The sequence below is a fragment of the Wolffia australiana genome, chromosome 19 (assembly GCF_029677425.1).
Source record: "Wolffia australiana isolate 7733 chromosome 19, ASM2967742v1".
Classification (NCBI taxonomy): domain Eukaryota; kingdom Viridiplantae; phylum Streptophyta; class Magnoliopsida; order Alismatales; family Araceae; genus Wolffia; species Wolffia australiana.
Window position 1 is genome coordinate 1,897,877 of NC_135853.1, and position 18,905 is coordinate 1,916,781.

Below are 18,905 nucleotides of genomic sequence, written 5' to 3' on the forward strand. Positions count from 1 at the left end.
TGTTCATTGAAAGAGTCTAGAAAAATATTTAATGCTATAATTTTGAAAGTATTCAATGAAATATTTATTAAAAATATCTCAGGATATTAAAAAACTTTTTTTTCGAAAAAAAATTGAAAAATATTTGATGGTCAATGTTGTATGTTTATTTATTTAGTATTGAACTTCATTTGTTTATTTGAGAATTTATTTGGTCAGTTCAGTATGGGATCAATTTAGATTATCCATTACACAATATTCTTATTATTGTATTGTTTTAACTATTAAGCATAAATTGAGATATATCTTGGAAAACATAGGGGGTTGACATGGAGGGAGTGACCTTGTTGAAAATATGTGGCTTGGAAGCCAAACACACACTCTACATCTCTTTTAGTATTTTCTGAGACGATATATTTATATAATGCACATGTGCTGCTTATAAATGAAGTCCATAAATGATTGTAATATATAGTTAAATTATGGTGAGATTATAATATGCCGATCCATTTTATCTAATTATTTATTCTAAATATTTCTATTCCAAGATGGACATCAACATATCCATATAGAATAACAATATTTATTCCAACTTATATGATGATTATGGTTGATCTTGTGGCCATCAACATGAACACTCTAAAACAAATAATGGGTGTTCTATGGGGAAAGATGTCACTCAGTTGATCTGTATGAATACATGAATGATATTCTAAATAACTACCAATCAATTTGATTCTGTTCGCCATTGTGTAAGTAGTCTTGAAACCCCAGACACAAAAGATATTGTGGATGCACGATTGTGTTCTAAGTACGATATATGAGTTCCTAATTAGGGGATTCTCAATAGTTTGAGCTCAAATATGAAAAATCTATGAAGGTGATTTCATGGTTGGTAAGGTCATGTACTCTTGATTTAAAAGGAGAAAGCTCAAGGAAGAAGATGTGATGAAGTCTTTGGTCAAGACAAAGGAATTTTAGCAAAGCAGTTCTTCAATGATGTTTGAAATGCATGAATATTAAATGGGATGATCAATTAGATTTTGATACTTGATTTAACCTAAATTATCATATAAGCATCAAGCGAATGAAGATTTTACAAGTACGATAACTGATAACTACAATATGACATGAGAGAGTTCTCATGGTCATTTGTATCTTCTAGGGCACGACGGGAAGCTTAGCACCGTTCATGCCAATGACTTAATTACTTATTTTAACACAATTAATTATTTAAAATCAATCCTTGATTTCTTATTACATATGTTAATATAGTTAATAAATAAACTTGGAGAATAAAATTTGTTGGCCCTTTAAAGTCATTAAATATAATAATACATGGGCTAGAGGTTTACAAAATAGGTTATTGATACATTGATGGATATATTCTAATTTAGGGAAGTTCTATAAATTTTTTCTTAAGATTATAACAAGGGCACCAACTTTTAACACCCATGCAAGTTATTCTTTGGTGCACTCCACTCTGTTATCTTGCTCTTCCCATGATTTGGTTCCAATGGGACCAGATGGTGAGAAATTTTTTAACTTTTTGTGACACTATTCAAGCAAAATGACAAGAAATCCAACACCCTGAAGATCACATAGATATATCAATAGGCTAGACATTTGATTGAATCAGAGAAACAAATCCATAGAACCAAGAAGTAGTGAATGATGGATATTATGTGACTGTCAAGCCAATCACACCATCATATTTATTTATGTTCATTTTAATAAAATATTAAGTTCATTATTATTCCAATGGATGTTTATAATGAAGTCCATGAATATGTGCAATGACATAGTGAATTATGATGAGATTATAATGCATCGATCACTAGTATTTAAACATGTGTTCTAAATATCCCTATTTGATGGATAGTCGAGATGGACATCAATTATCCCGATAGAATAGTACTAATTGATCATACTTGTACGATAAATATAGCAGATCATGTGGCTATTAGTGTGACAACATTAAGGATAAATAGTGGGTGATATGTATGAATCCTTGAATGATATTATACCTAAACGTCAATTAGGTTGATTCATATCATGGTTGTATAAGTGATCTGCTGACCGAAGGCACCAAGGACATCTCATGAATGGGCGACTTATGAATATCTAATCATGGGATTCAAACAAGTCATAGCTCAGATGTAGTAAGAAGATCACAGAGATGATTGATTGGTTAAGACGACATCATCTGCACTCGATATAAGAGGGGATTGAATGAAGAAAGATGATGTAGAAAATTTCTGGCCAAGGTAGTAAGGATATTGGAAACGAAATTCTCCAATGATCCTCGTTGCACATTAATACCAATCGAATGAAGGATTATGGTTTGAGGATAAACCATACCCTAAGTAATTCGAGAGTCTCGCGCGGTTGATGGATTAGACAATAACTGATGATGGTAAAGGTTCTACGATAGAGTTCAACACTACTCAGTATCTCCTAGAACATGAGGTGTAGCTAGGCACCCCACGGGTCGGAAACTTAACCTATCGATTGGATTAAATAGATCCTTAATTAATTTATCTATGTGTTGAATTCATAAGGTTGACCAATAACTATTATTGGACCACTAAAGGTATTAATTAGAATGATACTTGGGCCTTAAAGGTCACATGCATAAGGTCATAAGGGCATTGGTGGATATATGTTACTTTTTAGGGGTTTTGAGAAAAAAACAACGTAAAATAATCCAATAGGGAAAGGGCATTCATTTCAAGCACCCAGGCGAACCATATTTGAGAGCCCACCTTTCTCCATTCTCTTCTTCACTCATCCAAGGAGAATGTCTTCATGCTGAAAAGATCTTCTAGATTTTCAAGAATACTTGAAGAAGAAGACGTAGAGATCTGAGCGCGAAGTGATCACATAGATATTTCTAGATGTCGAACACGTGAACAGTTCTAGAACAATCTTGAAACGACAAAGTCAAGGGTGGAAGAAGTTACCTACAAAGTACATTTGATGTATGTTTTAAAAATTGATTACAAATCAATGAACACGTTGCAATATCATGGAATCATGTTTCCCTGAACCATCTCACAAAACCCAAACAGTGAATTCCGTACATGCAAAAGTTATGTGATGGCTGATGTTTTTGGGTTTAAAATCCATTTTTGTTCAACCTAACATTACATAATTGATTTCACTTATCAATTGAAGCCACAAATCCCAATATAACTCCATCAGTCAATAGAAGACCTTGGAGGTCATTGGCGACAGAGTTCCCTAATAGTTACTTTTCAATTTATTGATACCCTATATAGTAACCTATTTTGTGCTGATAAATTCATACCTATACTCTTTTACACTTTTGTTGGAATAAGATAATGAGTTCTCAAGAAGCAGTCATAGACATTTTGTAGCTCTTAAAGCATTATCACAATATAATGATACTCCACTGCTTTTTGTGGTAACAAAATTACATTTTCATACATCATTTTTTGTTTCAATTTTGATCCTAGATAAACTTACTGAAGTTACTGCATGGAATACAAGTTCTACTTTTTCAGCTTTTAATTGTTGGAAATAGTAAAAGAGACAATCCAGTGAGATTTTGACAATAAGGATTTAAGAAACTACATTTCAAGTTTTTTCAATTGGACTGAATAAAGTATTTGAATAAGACTTCTAGAAATGATTTTTGGAGGTGGTTAACTTAGTCAATGACACTTATATGATATACTGGATAATCATTTTAGAGTAATAAATTAAAATGATATGATTTTAGAAAACCTAAGTTTACGAGGCAGAGCAAAGAAATATACATCTTTTGGGCAGATGATGAAAGTAAAATTGATGTGATATCATATCAGATGATGAAAGTAAATCATCTTCGCATGATTTAAACCTAAATATTTTCCAAAATTTTAATCTTAAAGAGGCATAAAACCATATAAATGGGCTATTTGAATTAACTCGCATGAAAGGAAAGTGCCTAGAAGAATCCTCACCTCTTTTGAAGAACAACATAATTATCATAAAATCTAAATAAAGCGCTCAGCATACAGAAGCAAATTAAATATGAAAAAGCATCCCAATCTTGATGAACATCCTATATAAGACCGACATGTATGAAATATTTGCTTTCTAAATGACCAAGTGGCCACGGCGTTGTTAGATGATATAAAATAACACATCAGTACATTCTAAAAACATGAAAAAGAAGGAATATGAGACTTTCCACCTGCTCATAGAGATTTTAAATTTGGATCTACATCATTAAGAGAAACAAACCAAGGTATTTCTCTTTCCTTGGTTATTATATTTCAACCTTCATGATAAATCATGATTAGACATTTTTTGCAAACCCAACGGCTCCGTGTTCCTCTCTCGACATACCAGAAAAAATAAATTATTGCAAAATAATGAACTATTCTGTTCATAATAAATAGAATCACCGGCTACCCCAAACTCTCTTCCCCTCCCTCCCCACTTTATGTATACTTCTACCAATAAATATGATTGGAAATTTAACGCTGGAATTTCAATTAATCAACTGTATTGGCATACCTTAATTGGACGGCTCCTTCAGCAAGGAAACTTCACTTCCCCCCGATGGAGTTTGACCTTCCACCTTCTCATTTGATATATTTGTCTCTGTGACCTCTCTGCTGTTGATGGCTTTCCCCTATACCCCAGCATATTCATATGGGTAACTAGGAATAATCAAGTTTATAAATTGGTAAAACAATTTATAAATTTAATAAATAGTTATGAATACAAGTAGAGGTGGATAGATATATATGGTGCCTGAGAATATATCTATGTATATAGAAACAAATTGATGAATAATAAAGAACGGTCACGACTATGCAGACACACGTAAAAAAAAATAGAGCAGAGAGAGATTGAGAGACATCAAACATATGCTTGGAAATCTTAAATGTATAAAAGACTGATAGATAACATTAAGCACATAGACTTGGGAAAGAAGACATAAAGTATGTGTATAAATTTATATCCATGGCAACGGCTACATAACATTGGTGGATTGATAGAGAAAGATAGATGGATAGATGCAGAAGATGCATGTATAAATCTATATATATGATGACAGATGTTGGGTGCACGTCCAAATCCTGAAAAAGATGGATAAACATCGAAAATATGCAGTAAAAAAGTATGCATAGGACTGTTAAATAAAGTTTATATGTACATGAACTTAGGCAGATGAAAACTGAACAGAGAGTTGGCACACATTAAAGATTTAAGTATAAACATGTAGACTTGACTGAGATAAACAAATATTCGTGCATATGATGACTGATAAATAACATTAACGAGTCGAGAGCACAAACAGGAGGGAATATAGAACAGCGAGTTGGACTTACGTAAATTGAAGATTTATGTATAAATATATAGAAACGATGAATAATAGATGACATGACTGGGAATAAAAACAGAGCAGGACGAGAGAGGGATACAATTGAAGATATGTGTACAGATAAAGCATACATGCACAAATGAGGAGAGAGAAGCACCTTGTTTCTGTCGCGCCAGCCAAGTCCAAACGGCCTAGAAAGCAAGCCCGTCTTTCTTGCTGGGGTGTCCTGTAAATGATCATGGCTAACCGGCCCATGCTGAAGAAATATTTGCGCAGATCTGTCAATAATAGTAAATATAGGCATATATCATTTAGTCAATATCCTTGGGTGAAGCTAAACTTGAAACTTTCTGTCGAATTTGTCAAATTCCAAAGGATAAATTGATGTCATTCCCAATCCCTTTTATGGTGTTTCTTCCATTTCAGCCCCGTCGGAGAACTTCAGTCTTCTATCGTTCGATTAGTTTCCTTAAAATATCTGTAGGCCTGTCCTAAGCAGGGCAGGCAAGGAGATGTAGATGATTGGTAATCTTTAGCAACAGAAACTCTCTCTATATTTCTTCCGTATAAATCATTATCAAGGTATCTATCAAAAAACTTTAGAGAAGATATAAATTTGTAGATACTTTCTAAATAAAGGATATGAAAGATATCTACTTACGATGGAGAAGGAGGGGGAGGCTGGTGAGCTTTCATCTGGCCGGACTGGTACTGCAACGTGGCTTCCAACATCGACTCTGCCATCACCGCTCTTTTTTCCATCTGAGCCAGTGCTACGACCGCCTCTTCGTATTTTTCCTATATCATCCAGACAAAAAATGTAAGCGAGAGAGCAATAGAGAATCGAGAAAGAATGAGCAAAGAAGAAAGATAACTTGAAGAACATGGGCTGCCAATTTCTGGGCTGCGGCATCTTGCTCGGCGTATATCCGGGCGTCTTCCGTCACCTTTTGTTCTTGCTCCACCCTCATCAAAACCTAGTTTTATATAATCAAAGAAAGGTAAGAGCGCTTGAAAGATAATTTAAAGAAAAAAGTTTGTGGTCCTGACTTCCAGCATAGCATGTTCTTGTTCTTGCTTGTCGGAGAGAGTTTGCCGCAGTTCTTCCACTTCTTGTTCTAGCTGTTCAACCTATAGATTGACCCAGAAAATAAAAAATAAATTTCACGAGCTTTCATCTTTTCATTGAAAAAATAAAGTCGATAGAATGAAGAACAGATGGATCCAGGCAACTTAAAGCTGATGACTGGTCTAAAGTGAAAGGTCAGATGGATATCCAAACGAAAATGTTGGCGTACTTTGGCGCTCAAAAGCCGTCTGTTGTCTTGCTTAACCATCTCCATCAATGCTGTCTCAAGCTCCTCGGAACTGCCCAGTAAGAGGACCAATCTCAGAAGAGATAAACATCATTGCAACTACAAAACCCTCAGTTGCAGTTTCTTCCTTGCAGAAAAAAACTCACTCAAGTTCTATAAAATTACTTCAAATTGATGCTCACAATGTTTTTGCATTTGATTAAATCACAATCGAGATGAGTAATAAATCATTCATGCCATCAAAAGAATGTTAAATGCCAAATCAAGACAGGTAAGAACCTGGTGGCCTATAAGAAGACGGATGATCTGAGAAGAAGAGAGAGATGATTGATTTTATCTTTAAAGTGGAGAGCTTCAACAATTAAAAGGAAACTAGCCTGGAAGGAAAATGGCAAAAATACCCCTACCAGGATAAACTGGATAAGATACCTAGGAAAGGGACCTTTGTTTGTATCAGATAACTACGTACCGGAGGATAGCTGATCTCCTTTCTTCCATTAGCCTGCATAACTCTGCCTTCAGCCATGCTACCTGGAGACCATAGTTAATTTCTCAGAAAAAGAAAATAGAGTCCCTGAAATGGCAGATGAAAAAGAAACTTCATAAGATGGGGAAGAGAAAATACCTGATCTTTAAGGTCAGGAATCAAATCAATCTCCCCATCTCCAACAAGATCAAGAAATTCAATATTTGTTGCATGCCCATTGACTCCATTAGAAACTTCTTTCGAGCCTGTCTCAGGTAAAATTGACACGGGGTCATGCTTAAAGCTGTAGAGTTTCGAGGCAAGTCCACGGGAATCGCTCCAATTGCGAACCCCTCTTGACCTCTCCTCTACTATGGCCATAACTGCAGGGCGATGCTTGTTCCTCAGCTCGCATAATATTGACTCAGTCACAGACTGATAACCCATGCAAGCTGTCAAGACAAGCTGGCTACTGTCAAATGTCGATCCGGCGAGCGATTGGAGCAGTGTGACTGCATCCCCAGCATCCTTTGTCGTCGCAAGAGCAGGTCCTGAGATTTGAAATCCAATGGCCATTATAATTTTCATCCAGAAAAATGGTAATATTTCCTGGATAAATATACCAAAAATTTAAGTACCATATAACTCCATAATGGCAAGGGCAGTCCTGAACAACATCACACGATTCCCCTCGAAGAGCAACACATCCCATAAACGGAGAACTGAATATAAAAAATAACCATTAAAAATTGCCATTTTAAGGGAAAAAATCAACACTATGTGATGATAAAAATGTAGGATTAATAAAACCTGACCACTTTCCCATGGAAGCATGTTAACGAAGATTGAGAGGAACCATGGTCCTGTAACCCAAGCAACTTGCACTCCCAGATAGTCTAGATGGTTAACTGAGAATCATTTTGTTTCAAATTAGAAACAGGAAGGATTTGAGGACAAAAAAAATTCTTGCTTCACTATAAATAATCTGCAAAGATGAGAAAAAACTACTAATTTTGTGAAGCAACAAACCTAATTTTGGAAATCTCTCGCGGATCAACTCCTCAAAAACGAGCTGATCAACCTGAATAACGTAAAAACTAAGTCAGCACGAATCTAGAGATACAAAGGAATATGAATTACTTGAGTTTGTCCACCATTACACTAATCTCACAAGTGAGGTAATACTTTTTTGAAAAGACTCACCTGAGATTCAATCATCTCTTCGGAATAATATCCATCAAAATAACAGTCGATAATGCTTAACAGGGTCCTGAAAATTTATGTGAAGCAAATTTTAAGGGGACAAAATGAATCTCCTCGTAAAACATTTTTATGCCTATTTTATTGATCAAACATGCGTTTCTTCTATGAGCAATCCTTACCAAAATGCATTTTCCTCGGGCATCAACAGCAACAGCAGACCTGCAAAAAAATTCATGGCCTGGAAAGCAAAAAAAAATTAAGAACACGAGCAGTTCTTTTATTGAATAATAATACTACAAATGAAGACTAGAGCCTAAAGGCTGATGCAGAACTCACCAATCAAAAAAATAAAGGCAGAAAACTAAAGGCTGAAAGAGACGTGTATGGTCATGATCGGATGAAGGAGCAGAAACCGTATACATTTTTTGTTCTCCAGAAGATAAAATGAACCAGAAAACCTTTGAACAGGGGCCATGATAAGAAGAGAAATTGTTCTGATGTGATTTAATTTTAAAAATCAGGAAAACAAATAAATGTTTAGGCACATGACTGGCATGTATACCTCATTCCCGTCCATCAATAAAATGGGTATCGTTATAAACTTGTGTTCATTGGAGCCGAAAGATGTGAAGAGTGCAGCTTCAATGATATATTAAATTTCATGATGTAAGATAGCCACAACCGTATTATACTGTTGTTATGATGCATGCACAAGATAACGATAATTTGGCAGAATGACTTGTTACTCAATCACAAAGAAGAAAAATAGCACAATATTAAAGCCACATCACAATAGAGCAAATATCAAAAGAAAGATGAAAAAAACACAGGATTATAGCGAGGGTCGTCAAGCAAACGAATATCACGTTACTTTTTTCTGCACCAATCCAACGCAATTTATTTTTCAACTCCTAAAATAAAGAACATCAAGAAATCTGAAAAATGAAAAAGTTCTCTAGTCCACTGTAAAATTGATATTCGATAAATAAATAATTTTCTGACGCAATTAACTAGTGTTCCAGAGTTTTACCTGACAATACCCCACAGATGGATTATGCCTAGCATATGCGGTAAGCAAACGTCTCAATGCATTTCTGCCACCCTCATCTAAAGCGGGATGTCCAGGAAATGTTCGGGGAAGATCCTAAAAAGCCAAAAGAATGTGCACAAAAGAACAAGTTTTGCATCGTGAGAAAGAGAAAATGCAATGCATGTTTTAATTTGTCAAAAAGCCGTGAAGTACATATACTCACCTTTTCAATCTGGCCTTTCCATTTCTCAGGCTCGCATTGATGGGATTGTTTCCTTTTCTCAGAAGAGTCACTTGAGAGTGAACTTGAATGTGAACTGTCCAACCGCTCATTGTGATCGCCATTGTCTTTTTCTGACAATAATTCGTGGTAATATCCCTCAATTCGGCGTACCCCCACACCGACAAAAGCTTGCCACATCTGCATAAGGAAGAGAATAACAGACAGTATCCTAAGAAAATTACATTTTAAAAACAGATGTACTTAAAATCAGCTTTAAGCAAAACGACAGTTAACTAAACCTCTCCTCTAAGAGCCATGGGTAGTCCCCCACGGACTAAGCATTCCAATTCTTCTTTCCAGGGGAAGTTTGGATCTAAAGATGACATAAAAATATCAGTGGAGCCATTTTCACTTGCAGCTTCTTGAACCGGATCTGTCTTCTCAACGTCATAGAATTCATCCTCAGAGTCATCTTCGGAGTGCCTGGACTCTTCGATTGTGTCCAATTGCAAGTTTTTTCTCACGCCATCATGTTCCTTTTCCACTCCTTTATTCTTCTGTTTCACTCGAGAGCTCATCATATGTTCGATGGGTCTTAATGAAGGTCTGATCTGAGCCCATATTTGTATACCGTGGGCTTTCTTGTCTTTCGATGCGGATTCTTTCTCCAAGGGTATCTCCTTCAAAGAATCAGATCTCCCAACGCTGAAAGTTGCGTCCCCATTAGAGTCGATTGTTCTCTCGGACTTAGATCCTGTTCTTTCTTCCTCTGGAAGAGTGCTGCTCGATGGCGTCTCGGAAGATTCTGCCACCTGCTCAAGGAACAGATTCCACCTGTCCGATCTCTCTTCTTCCTCTTCCTGGATCATGAATTAAGTCACTTGAAACGACCATCTTTGAGGTACTAGCATAAAACTTAAAGAAAAAGCACTAGTTCTTCATGGCATGCCTTGTATATGTTAGCATACTCCCGGTATCTCTGTATATGCTGAGGCCGTAACGCAAAGCCATAGGCATCCCTGTTCAGGAGTAGCACCCAATAGCATTAGGACTCCAGATGATAGAAATCTCGTATTCAATTTCGAAACGAATTGAAAAGAGCGACGAAATTGTACGGGCAACGTTCTCAAATCGCATGTTAACTGCACCGAGATTTCGCTTTCACCAGAATTTGAATTCCATAAATGATATCATGGCGAATGAAATTCTCATCCATCGGTAGAGAATCAGTAAAAAACGCAGGAGATAGATTAGAAATTTTCATAGTTTGGATCTGAAACCGTACCGAAACAAACGTTAAAGCGCTGAAGCATAACGACCAGAAATATAATAATCAATGTTAACAGCAAGAATCTAAACATCACACAAGAGATCAACGAGGAAGTGTATACATCTCGGACGGCATTGCCGGCAAGGTAGACCAAAGGAGAGGGCGAAAAAGAAGAAGACGAACACGAAATACGGAATTCGCTATCCTTGACAATGATTCAGAGCGAGTATTCCTCCCGATACGTGGCGAGATCTGGCGCGTTATCAATCCACAAGAGATCATACCTCTTATGCTCAAAAGTGATCGCCGGAAGGTTTTTCCCCTTCATCACGCTGCCTCCACCTCAAAATCCGCTTCCGCCGTCAGATTTGCGCAGCTCCTCCGAATTTCACTCAGTCACAACCGCTGGAGGACGGATCAAACGAGAAAAATGAGATCAGAATTCACCGATGAAGATCCGACGAAGATCGACCGCAGGAATTGAGCTATGGCGATCATCATCGGCGGCTGGATCTGGAATTGCAGCTCCGCCAGCGACGTCCTACATCCTCCGCCGTTTCTCCGCTTCTCCATCAACTCGCCCCTGTAGATCTCAGCTTTTACTACCCCTCTTTGACCTCAGTCAATTTCAACTTTCTACTCGGAGACCGGGCTTCTTAAATAAGGATCAAACTGATTCACCCGTACGTAGCGCTGCGTACCTACCTCCGTGGAAACCGTTGCCATTGTATGGAAGGTGGGAATCAAGAAGGTTAATGTTGGTTGATTAAGGAGCAAATTAGATTAAGCAAATCTGAAACTTTAAGGCTTTAAGGCTTGGTAACTTCCTGTATCATCTCGACATTTAGATATTTATGATTTACTCTAGGTTTATTACCATCCTTCGTATGTTTAGTCATTTGTTTCGTCCCGCCCATTGGATGGAAAAAGAATGAAACTGCAGATTATGTGATGGATAACTGACCGAAATGCTGTTACATTCTGTCTATCTTATTCTGTTGCATGAGCCTTAATGGGCCTAAGTCAATTTCAAATGATGTACCAGTATGCAATGCTCGGTATGTTAGGATGGATATTTAGGTGAGGGACCGATTGGACTAGAACAAACAGGGATTGATGATTTGTCATTTTAGGGTGATGAGTCCAGTTGGCCAAACCGAAAGTAGAAGTATTTTATCAAATGTTTATTTTATGTGTTTTAATAAAAAACTAAAAGTAAACATGTCCCTCTTATATATAATTATCAGGAACTTTTCATCAATTTCCTTCTTAATAAAGTGTATCTTCTATATTATGAGTGTGACCCTCTATGACCATATGTCAATCTAGATAATAAACACCTAGTAATATTTACTAATGTTTAAATTAACTATATCAAGATTTAGATTAATCAATCAAGGATCGATTTTACCTTATCAATAGGTAAAGATTCTAGCCCATGGGGTTCCAAGCTACTCGTGCTCTAGAAGGTACAGATTTGTGTTTGAACTCTCTTATGAAAATTTTACCATCATCAGTTACTGTATATGTATAATATTTGTCTGCACGAGACTCTCAAATGACTTAGAATATGATTAGCCATGAAACCCTACTATGCCACGCAATAAGCATTGATGCCTGATGGGGATGATTGAAAAAATCCTTCTCCGATATCCCTACTACCCTGGGTAGAGAACTGATGCATTTTCTTCCTTGAGTCAATCTCCTCTTATATTGAGGCAAACAATCCCATCTTAACCACTTGATCACCTACGTGTATTCCTTATTATGTCTGAGCACATACATGCTTGAATCCCATGATTAGGGACTTGTCATCCATGGAGATAAGTTGTCTCGTAATAACTTTGATAGAAACCCTAGAAGTGATAGAAACTAGGGTTTAAACAAAAACACATGCTTTTCACTACACTAGCCTGGTTTTAAGTACCAAGTCATGAAATACACATATTTGGCTAATAGTTAGGCCCATTAGTGCAAAAAGGAAATAAGAAACAAACAAGAAACACGAGAAAATGAAATGATTGAAACATGATATATATAGAAATTGAGAACGAGAGTAGTTCGGCTGACAGGACCCATATTCATTAGAATGAATGTGTGATGCTTATGAAGACCATGAATCCATGATCAACCTAGTGAATTGTGTGAGACCTAATATTGTGATCCCCATGGCCGCCGCCACGGCCCCACGACGGCCTCAGCGGCCGCTACGGCCCATGGTCACCGCGGCCGCCTCGGCTCCCATGGTCGCCGCCACGGCCCCACGTCGACCTCAGCGGCCGTCACAGCCCCATGGCCGCCTCAACCTCGCCCGTGGTCGACCGCCCGGCCATCTCGATCGCTCAACTGCCGCTGGTCACCGGAACATCCTTGGCCATCCTCGGCCGTCCCAACCCCTCCGGCCTCGAGCCGGCCGTCATGGGCCGCCCGACCAAGACCTCCTCCTCCGGCCGACCACACGTGCCTCAGCCGCCCTCGTCCGCTCCGGCTGCCCTCGGCTACCTCGGCCGCATCGACACCCTTCGGCGACCAGGCTGCCTCTGGCCGCCCTTGGCCACCTTGACAGCCGTCATCCCACGGCCCTCGACCACTTCGTCCGCCCCTCCACCTCCTCGGCCACCTTAGTTGCGTCTACTACCCACCTCTGCCTCGCCCGTCCCTTAGCCGACCCTTCTTCCATCTCCTGCCTCTGTCATCCTAGCTCATCGTGCGTCGCCTCCGCCATCCATACCGCGCACGATTTAATTTCCTTACCCGCGCCTACCTGCGCCACCATAGCTACCAGCGCCGTATGCGCCTTAGAGTCCTTAGAGTAGTTTTGAGAAGAGTAGTCGTCGGCTGACCCGTCGCCGCCGATGCTCACGTTCGTAGCTAGTTACAGCCCTCTTAGTTACAGCCTTCGTAGTTAGTTAGAGCCTTCGTAGTCCGATGATAGAATGTAGAGGCAGCCGCCTTATGCCGCTGTGCCGTCCGTAGCTACTTCCCGTCCCTCCGGTCTCCTAGAGAAGCTTCAGAGGAGACGGTTGTTGGATGACACGCCGCCGCTAGTTTACCGCTGCAAGCAGATGATTGCAGTAGGATATACAGCCACCGCTCTGCACCGACGACGCCTTTCTTTGCCGCTCGATAGCAGAACGAAGCCGGGCCCACTCCGCAACCACTGTCAAAGCGTCCGCCTCGTGCCGCCGCTCCGCCGCTCTGCCCTCCACTCCTTGTGATGTTTGCGCGAGCCGCTCGATCCCGCCAGGTCGTGTTACATCATCAACCTTACAAGAACTTTCATCTCATGTGCTAAATGGAGCAAGCGATAAAACAATGCATTTTGATGTAATTCTAACAAATTTTATGGGCCCAAGTATTTCTTAGTAAAAGTGTGTCGATCTATGATTTTTCAGGGAGCAAGTCAAAGTTGAAGAAAGAAATAAAAGAGAGAGAGAGAGAGAGAGAGAGAGAGAGAGAGGAAGAAAGAATATATATATACACGCACACACATACATAAAATGGTTATGAGTGGGTAGCAAGGGCTGAGATAGGGTGCAGTAGTGCCCAGGCCAGCCATAGGCGGAGGAATGCATGGGCGCTCAAGCCTACCCGCAGCCGATAAGCAGCAGCGCTCAACACAACCCCAGAAATCCCACATGGAGGCCCACATAAGGCAACATAGAGTCTCACATAAGTCCCACACTGAGGCCAACACAAGACACACACAAAGGCCCACGCATGTACGTAGAAGAGGGAAGTAGATATTGAATTCAAATGATAGAGGAGAATAGCAATTATATGGAAACATTTATTTCCAATATCTCCAATGTGGGATTGTATCTCAATGTGTTTTTCAGCTCTAGATCGGGCTGGGCTGGTAAGTGATGAGATAGATCGTGGCTCAACATGAAGCGAGCTTAATGAACATAAGAAGAAGAGATGATCGGGCTTTGAGCCGACTTGGCCCAAAGCCCATGTTGCGTCATGTCAATTTAAGTATAATGATATCATCTTGACCATCCAATTTTCTTAAGGAAAATTGGACAGCGAGATCTTCTCTTTCAATTTACTTTTTCTTTCTTCTCCATTTACAGACGTCTGATTGGTTGAGCTCATTGACAAAGATGGTGGGACCCCTCTACAGGAAAATCTTGCATTTGGAGGCCAACAAGGATGCTGAATTGGCAATACGGGTGCACCGGATTAATAAGGATCGACGTCTGTGATTTAATTGTAGCCGTCAGACAAGTCATCACGGAATTCAGATGACGAAGGGCATATACATCCCTCTCCATCCTTGGACGTCAACATTGGCGGCCAGACGGTGGATACCGATAATTAGGGGACCATGGGCCATCCTACAGCCCCTAGAGGACCCCCCTAGGTAAAAATTCATCTACTACTACAACCCTTAATTCTGGCATCTCTCGATCAAGACAAAAAAAAATGGTGAGAAACCCCTCCAACAGCCTGTCCAGCCACGTTAGAGTTGGTGATAGCTTCAAGTGATGGGTCTGGCTCAGGAGGGTTCCCTAGAAGGTCCAGGACACATTGAAGGCGTGCCAGCACATAGGAGGTCGGCTGAGACACACGTCGTTAGGGGGCGGTGAATGAAGCTCCCATCCTCAGCCGCCCAAATCAGGGTGCTACCTGCAATCTTCTGTACAATCTTGGGTAGATACTTATCTTTTGTGAATCACTCCATACAAAGATCTATTAGGAATCGACACTGCAAACTGGATGTGAATTTTTTTTTCCTAGCCCAATATCTTTGAATCATTTCATACATTATGAGCCTTGTGCATTATATACGATTTTCACTACTTTACTTCTGAATTTTACCTTATAAAAATATATAAAATACATGAAATATATTTTAAATATTACACCTATATAAGCCACACTCTATTAATATAATCTACCTATAAAGAATATAATATTAGAAATATTCACTCCAAACTAGTCTAATTAACCCTAACTATCATTTCTTATCATTTCCCTCCATATCTAGTTAAATGAACTCTTATAAATTATATTATAAAAATTATCCCACCTAATTCTATTAATATTAAAATCTTAACATATATACACATCTGTCCTCCGTTAAGTTATATTTTGACGTATAATTATTTTTTCCCCTATCATAAGTATTGCTTCCTTATTATTTCCTCTTTTTCTTACCTTCTCTTAGTGAACTCCATACACCATATTAAAAGTAAACTATTATTCACTATCTAACTAAATCTTAATACTTTATCTATCTTCAACCTTACGTATAACTTACTATTTATTAAATAAATGACCTTCTTAAATCCTTTCAAGAAAAGTTTATTATTATTCTCTCTATCTTAAAAATCTTATATACTTTCTTCAACTAGCTATACAGATATCTTCCTTAATTATATTACCATTAATTCATTTCAATATCCTACTTTCTTAATTATATTATCTTTGATATCTATAAAAACATATAACTAATATATTAAATTATCTCTTTCTTTCACTACTTTTTACCATTACTTGCTAGTAGTTGTTATAACTTATAATCTTAATTCTATTTGAATATAATTCAATTAATAGAATTTCATCGAATGGCCAATTCCTGTGGAGCCGACCTCACTCCTATTACACATTTGGGTGAGTTTTCTATTTTTATCAAATTTATTTGATTTACGAAAATTTAATTACAACAACATTAAAATTAGATACGTAATTTACCTTCATGTCTTGCGGGAGGAGGTAAATTAGTTATACATGAAGAGTTCTTGTCCTTGTCCAAGGTGGAATAGAAGAGTTCTCTTATGATTTTTAAACAATCAACCATTTCCATAGTCATGCTAGGAACTTAACGGGGATGAGGGACTAAGTATATGATAGTTAATAATAAAAATTTACCATGAGCGAGACAACACACTCCTTTGTATCTTCTATATCACAAGGAGTAGCTAGTATTAGTTTACAAGACTATGGTTTTGTGCATAGAAAATATATTCAATTTAGTGGAAGCTAAAGATCAATTCAATATTTTTCTCTAGCACACATTACACATAGAGTACCTGTGGGGAAATTTTCCGCCCTTGACTTGCTTCCTGGAAAAGCTTCTTCAAGTTGTTCACTTGCCCCGCCTCTAGAAGGTTGATGGATTTCCCCGCCTTCTTCACCAACTCTTCTTGAAGACCTCATCACCATCAAGGAGCGCTTATATAATGAGCAGAGAAAATAGATAAAAGAAGCAAATGAAGGGGAAGAAATGGTGGGGATGGGCCCCTAAAATGAGTGTCCCTTATTTATATTTATTAAGAATTTTTCCAAAAATACTTAGTAACAAAATATATCTTACAACGTCCTTTAGTCTTATGTGTGTGACATGCTAGGCCCATGTATCAATATAGTTAATGACTTTAAAGGACTGATAACATTTATTGACAAACCTTAATAACTGACAAGTATCATCATATTGATTAAATAATCAAGAATCAATTTAACCAAATCGATAGGTTTAGTTTCTAGGCGGTGGGGTTCTGAGCTACACCTCATGCTCTATAAGATATAGAGTAGTCTTCAAATGCTATTATGGAACCTTGTCTCATTGGTTACCCTGCATGTATAATATTTTGTTTTCACAAGACTCTTAATAGGGTTCATCATCAAACCCTTATATATCATTTGGTTAATATTGATGCATAATAGGGATCGCTAGATAACACCTTATCCAATACCCTAGTACCATGCACAAGAATTTACATGTATCATCTTCGTTGAGTCAATCTCCTCTGATACAAAAGGTGGATGATCCCATATTGACCACTCAATCACCTTTGCATATCCAAGCTTAAACTTATTTGAATCTCATGGCTTGAGACTCGTTAGCCATAGTCAAAAGAAAATCCATCAACCACAAGATATCGTTGGTGTCTCAGGTCAACAGTTCACTCATAAAACTGTGGCATGAATCAAATTGATGCCGGACGTCGTCTCGATGTCGTCTGGTCGTCACCGAGGGTATGGGCTCGGTGTCGTTTCACTAACTAATTGGACTACGACGAAGGTCGTCGTCCGATGTATGCGAGTGGACAGATGAAAATGACGGATAAATGAACGAGGCCCTATATAGTACGTGCGTGCGCTGACGAGCGGTGTTGCCATTCCAGATCAATGACGGGTCGCCTGAGTGACGCCTGACGGGCCTCCTGAACCTCACCCGAGAGAGTCGAGGACGAGTACGTCGCCGAACGGGAAATTCCCGCTGATGTGCTCACACGCGTCGGGTGTTCCCGACTCGTACCGGACGGGTAAAGACCCTCAAATGATATCGTCGTTATCTCAATCTGTATCACGCTCACCTATCTAACCCGAGCGCGGAGGAGGCAATACGAAAGTATACTAAAGAACTTAAAGGACGTAAGGAAAGCGAGTGAGAGAAATACCGTCGTCGCGCTGGCGACTGACGCTCGTATTCGGAGATCCGTAGAGGTACAGAAATTCAGAACGCAGTCAGGAGATGTCGAAGATGGGCCGCAGGAGAAACCGTCACCTGCAACAGCTCACGCGTAGTGGATAGGCGACCAATCGGGACAACGCCGATTGTAGGATCCGATAACGAGCACGGGCCGCACTCGCAGAGCGTTACTGGTCAGAACGGTCACCGCCGGTGGGAGGGTAGGGTGATCGGTTGGTGGCGTTTCGGCGACGGGATGAGCCGATGGGCAGATGATGGGGAGAAGGAAGCGTCGAGGTGGTGGGATGAGGAAGTAAGGGGGTGAACGGGGTAAGGGGAGTTAGCGCAACGGGGATAAGTGATCGGTTGGACGCAAGGAGTGAGAATGGGGAAGAAGTCAAGCGTTAGAAGAGTCGAGGGGTGATAGGTGGGAGAGGGGTGTGGAGAGATGTGGGAGTGATGGAAGAGTCAAGGTGGAATGGAAGGGGATCAGTGAAAGAGTCAAGTGGTCGTGGGAGAGAGAGAATGGGAATGAGATGATGGCGAAGGCGAAATTGCGAGAGGGAAACGGGGACGGTGGGAGGTGGAAAGAATGGGCGGACTGTCGTCGTGCGGGTGAGAAGATGGCGGTCGGAAAAGAAAAGAAAGGGGGGAAAC

General features: G+C 39.3%; 1 protein-coding gene across 1 annotated transcript; it reads right to left on the bottom strand.

The window, feature by feature from the left end:
- Positions 1–4,332: 4,332 nt before the first annotated feature.
- Positions 4,333–11,455, bottom strand: LOC144715562 (uncharacterized). Its single transcript, XM_078590497.1, has 18 exons — positions 11,113–11,455; positions 10,508–10,577; positions 9,858–10,418; positions 9,559–9,756; positions 9,336–9,449; positions 8,485–8,543; positions 8,306–8,372; positions 8,132–8,183; positions 7,918–8,010; positions 7,741–7,824; positions 7,262–7,653; positions 7,106–7,167; positions 6,619–6,688; positions 6,371–6,451; positions 6,196–6,297; positions 5,982–6,118; positions 5,478–5,598; positions 4,333–4,624 (listed from the first exon to the last, which is right to left on the bottom strand). Exons 1-18 carry the CDS (start codon positions 11,154–11,156, stop codon positions 4,508–4,510), a joined length of 2,424 nt encoding a protein of 807 aa, XP_078446623.1. The 5' UTR covers positions 11,157–11,455; the 3' UTR covers positions 4,333–4,507.
- Between the last annotated feature and the right edge of the window lie 7,450 nt (positions 11,456–18,905).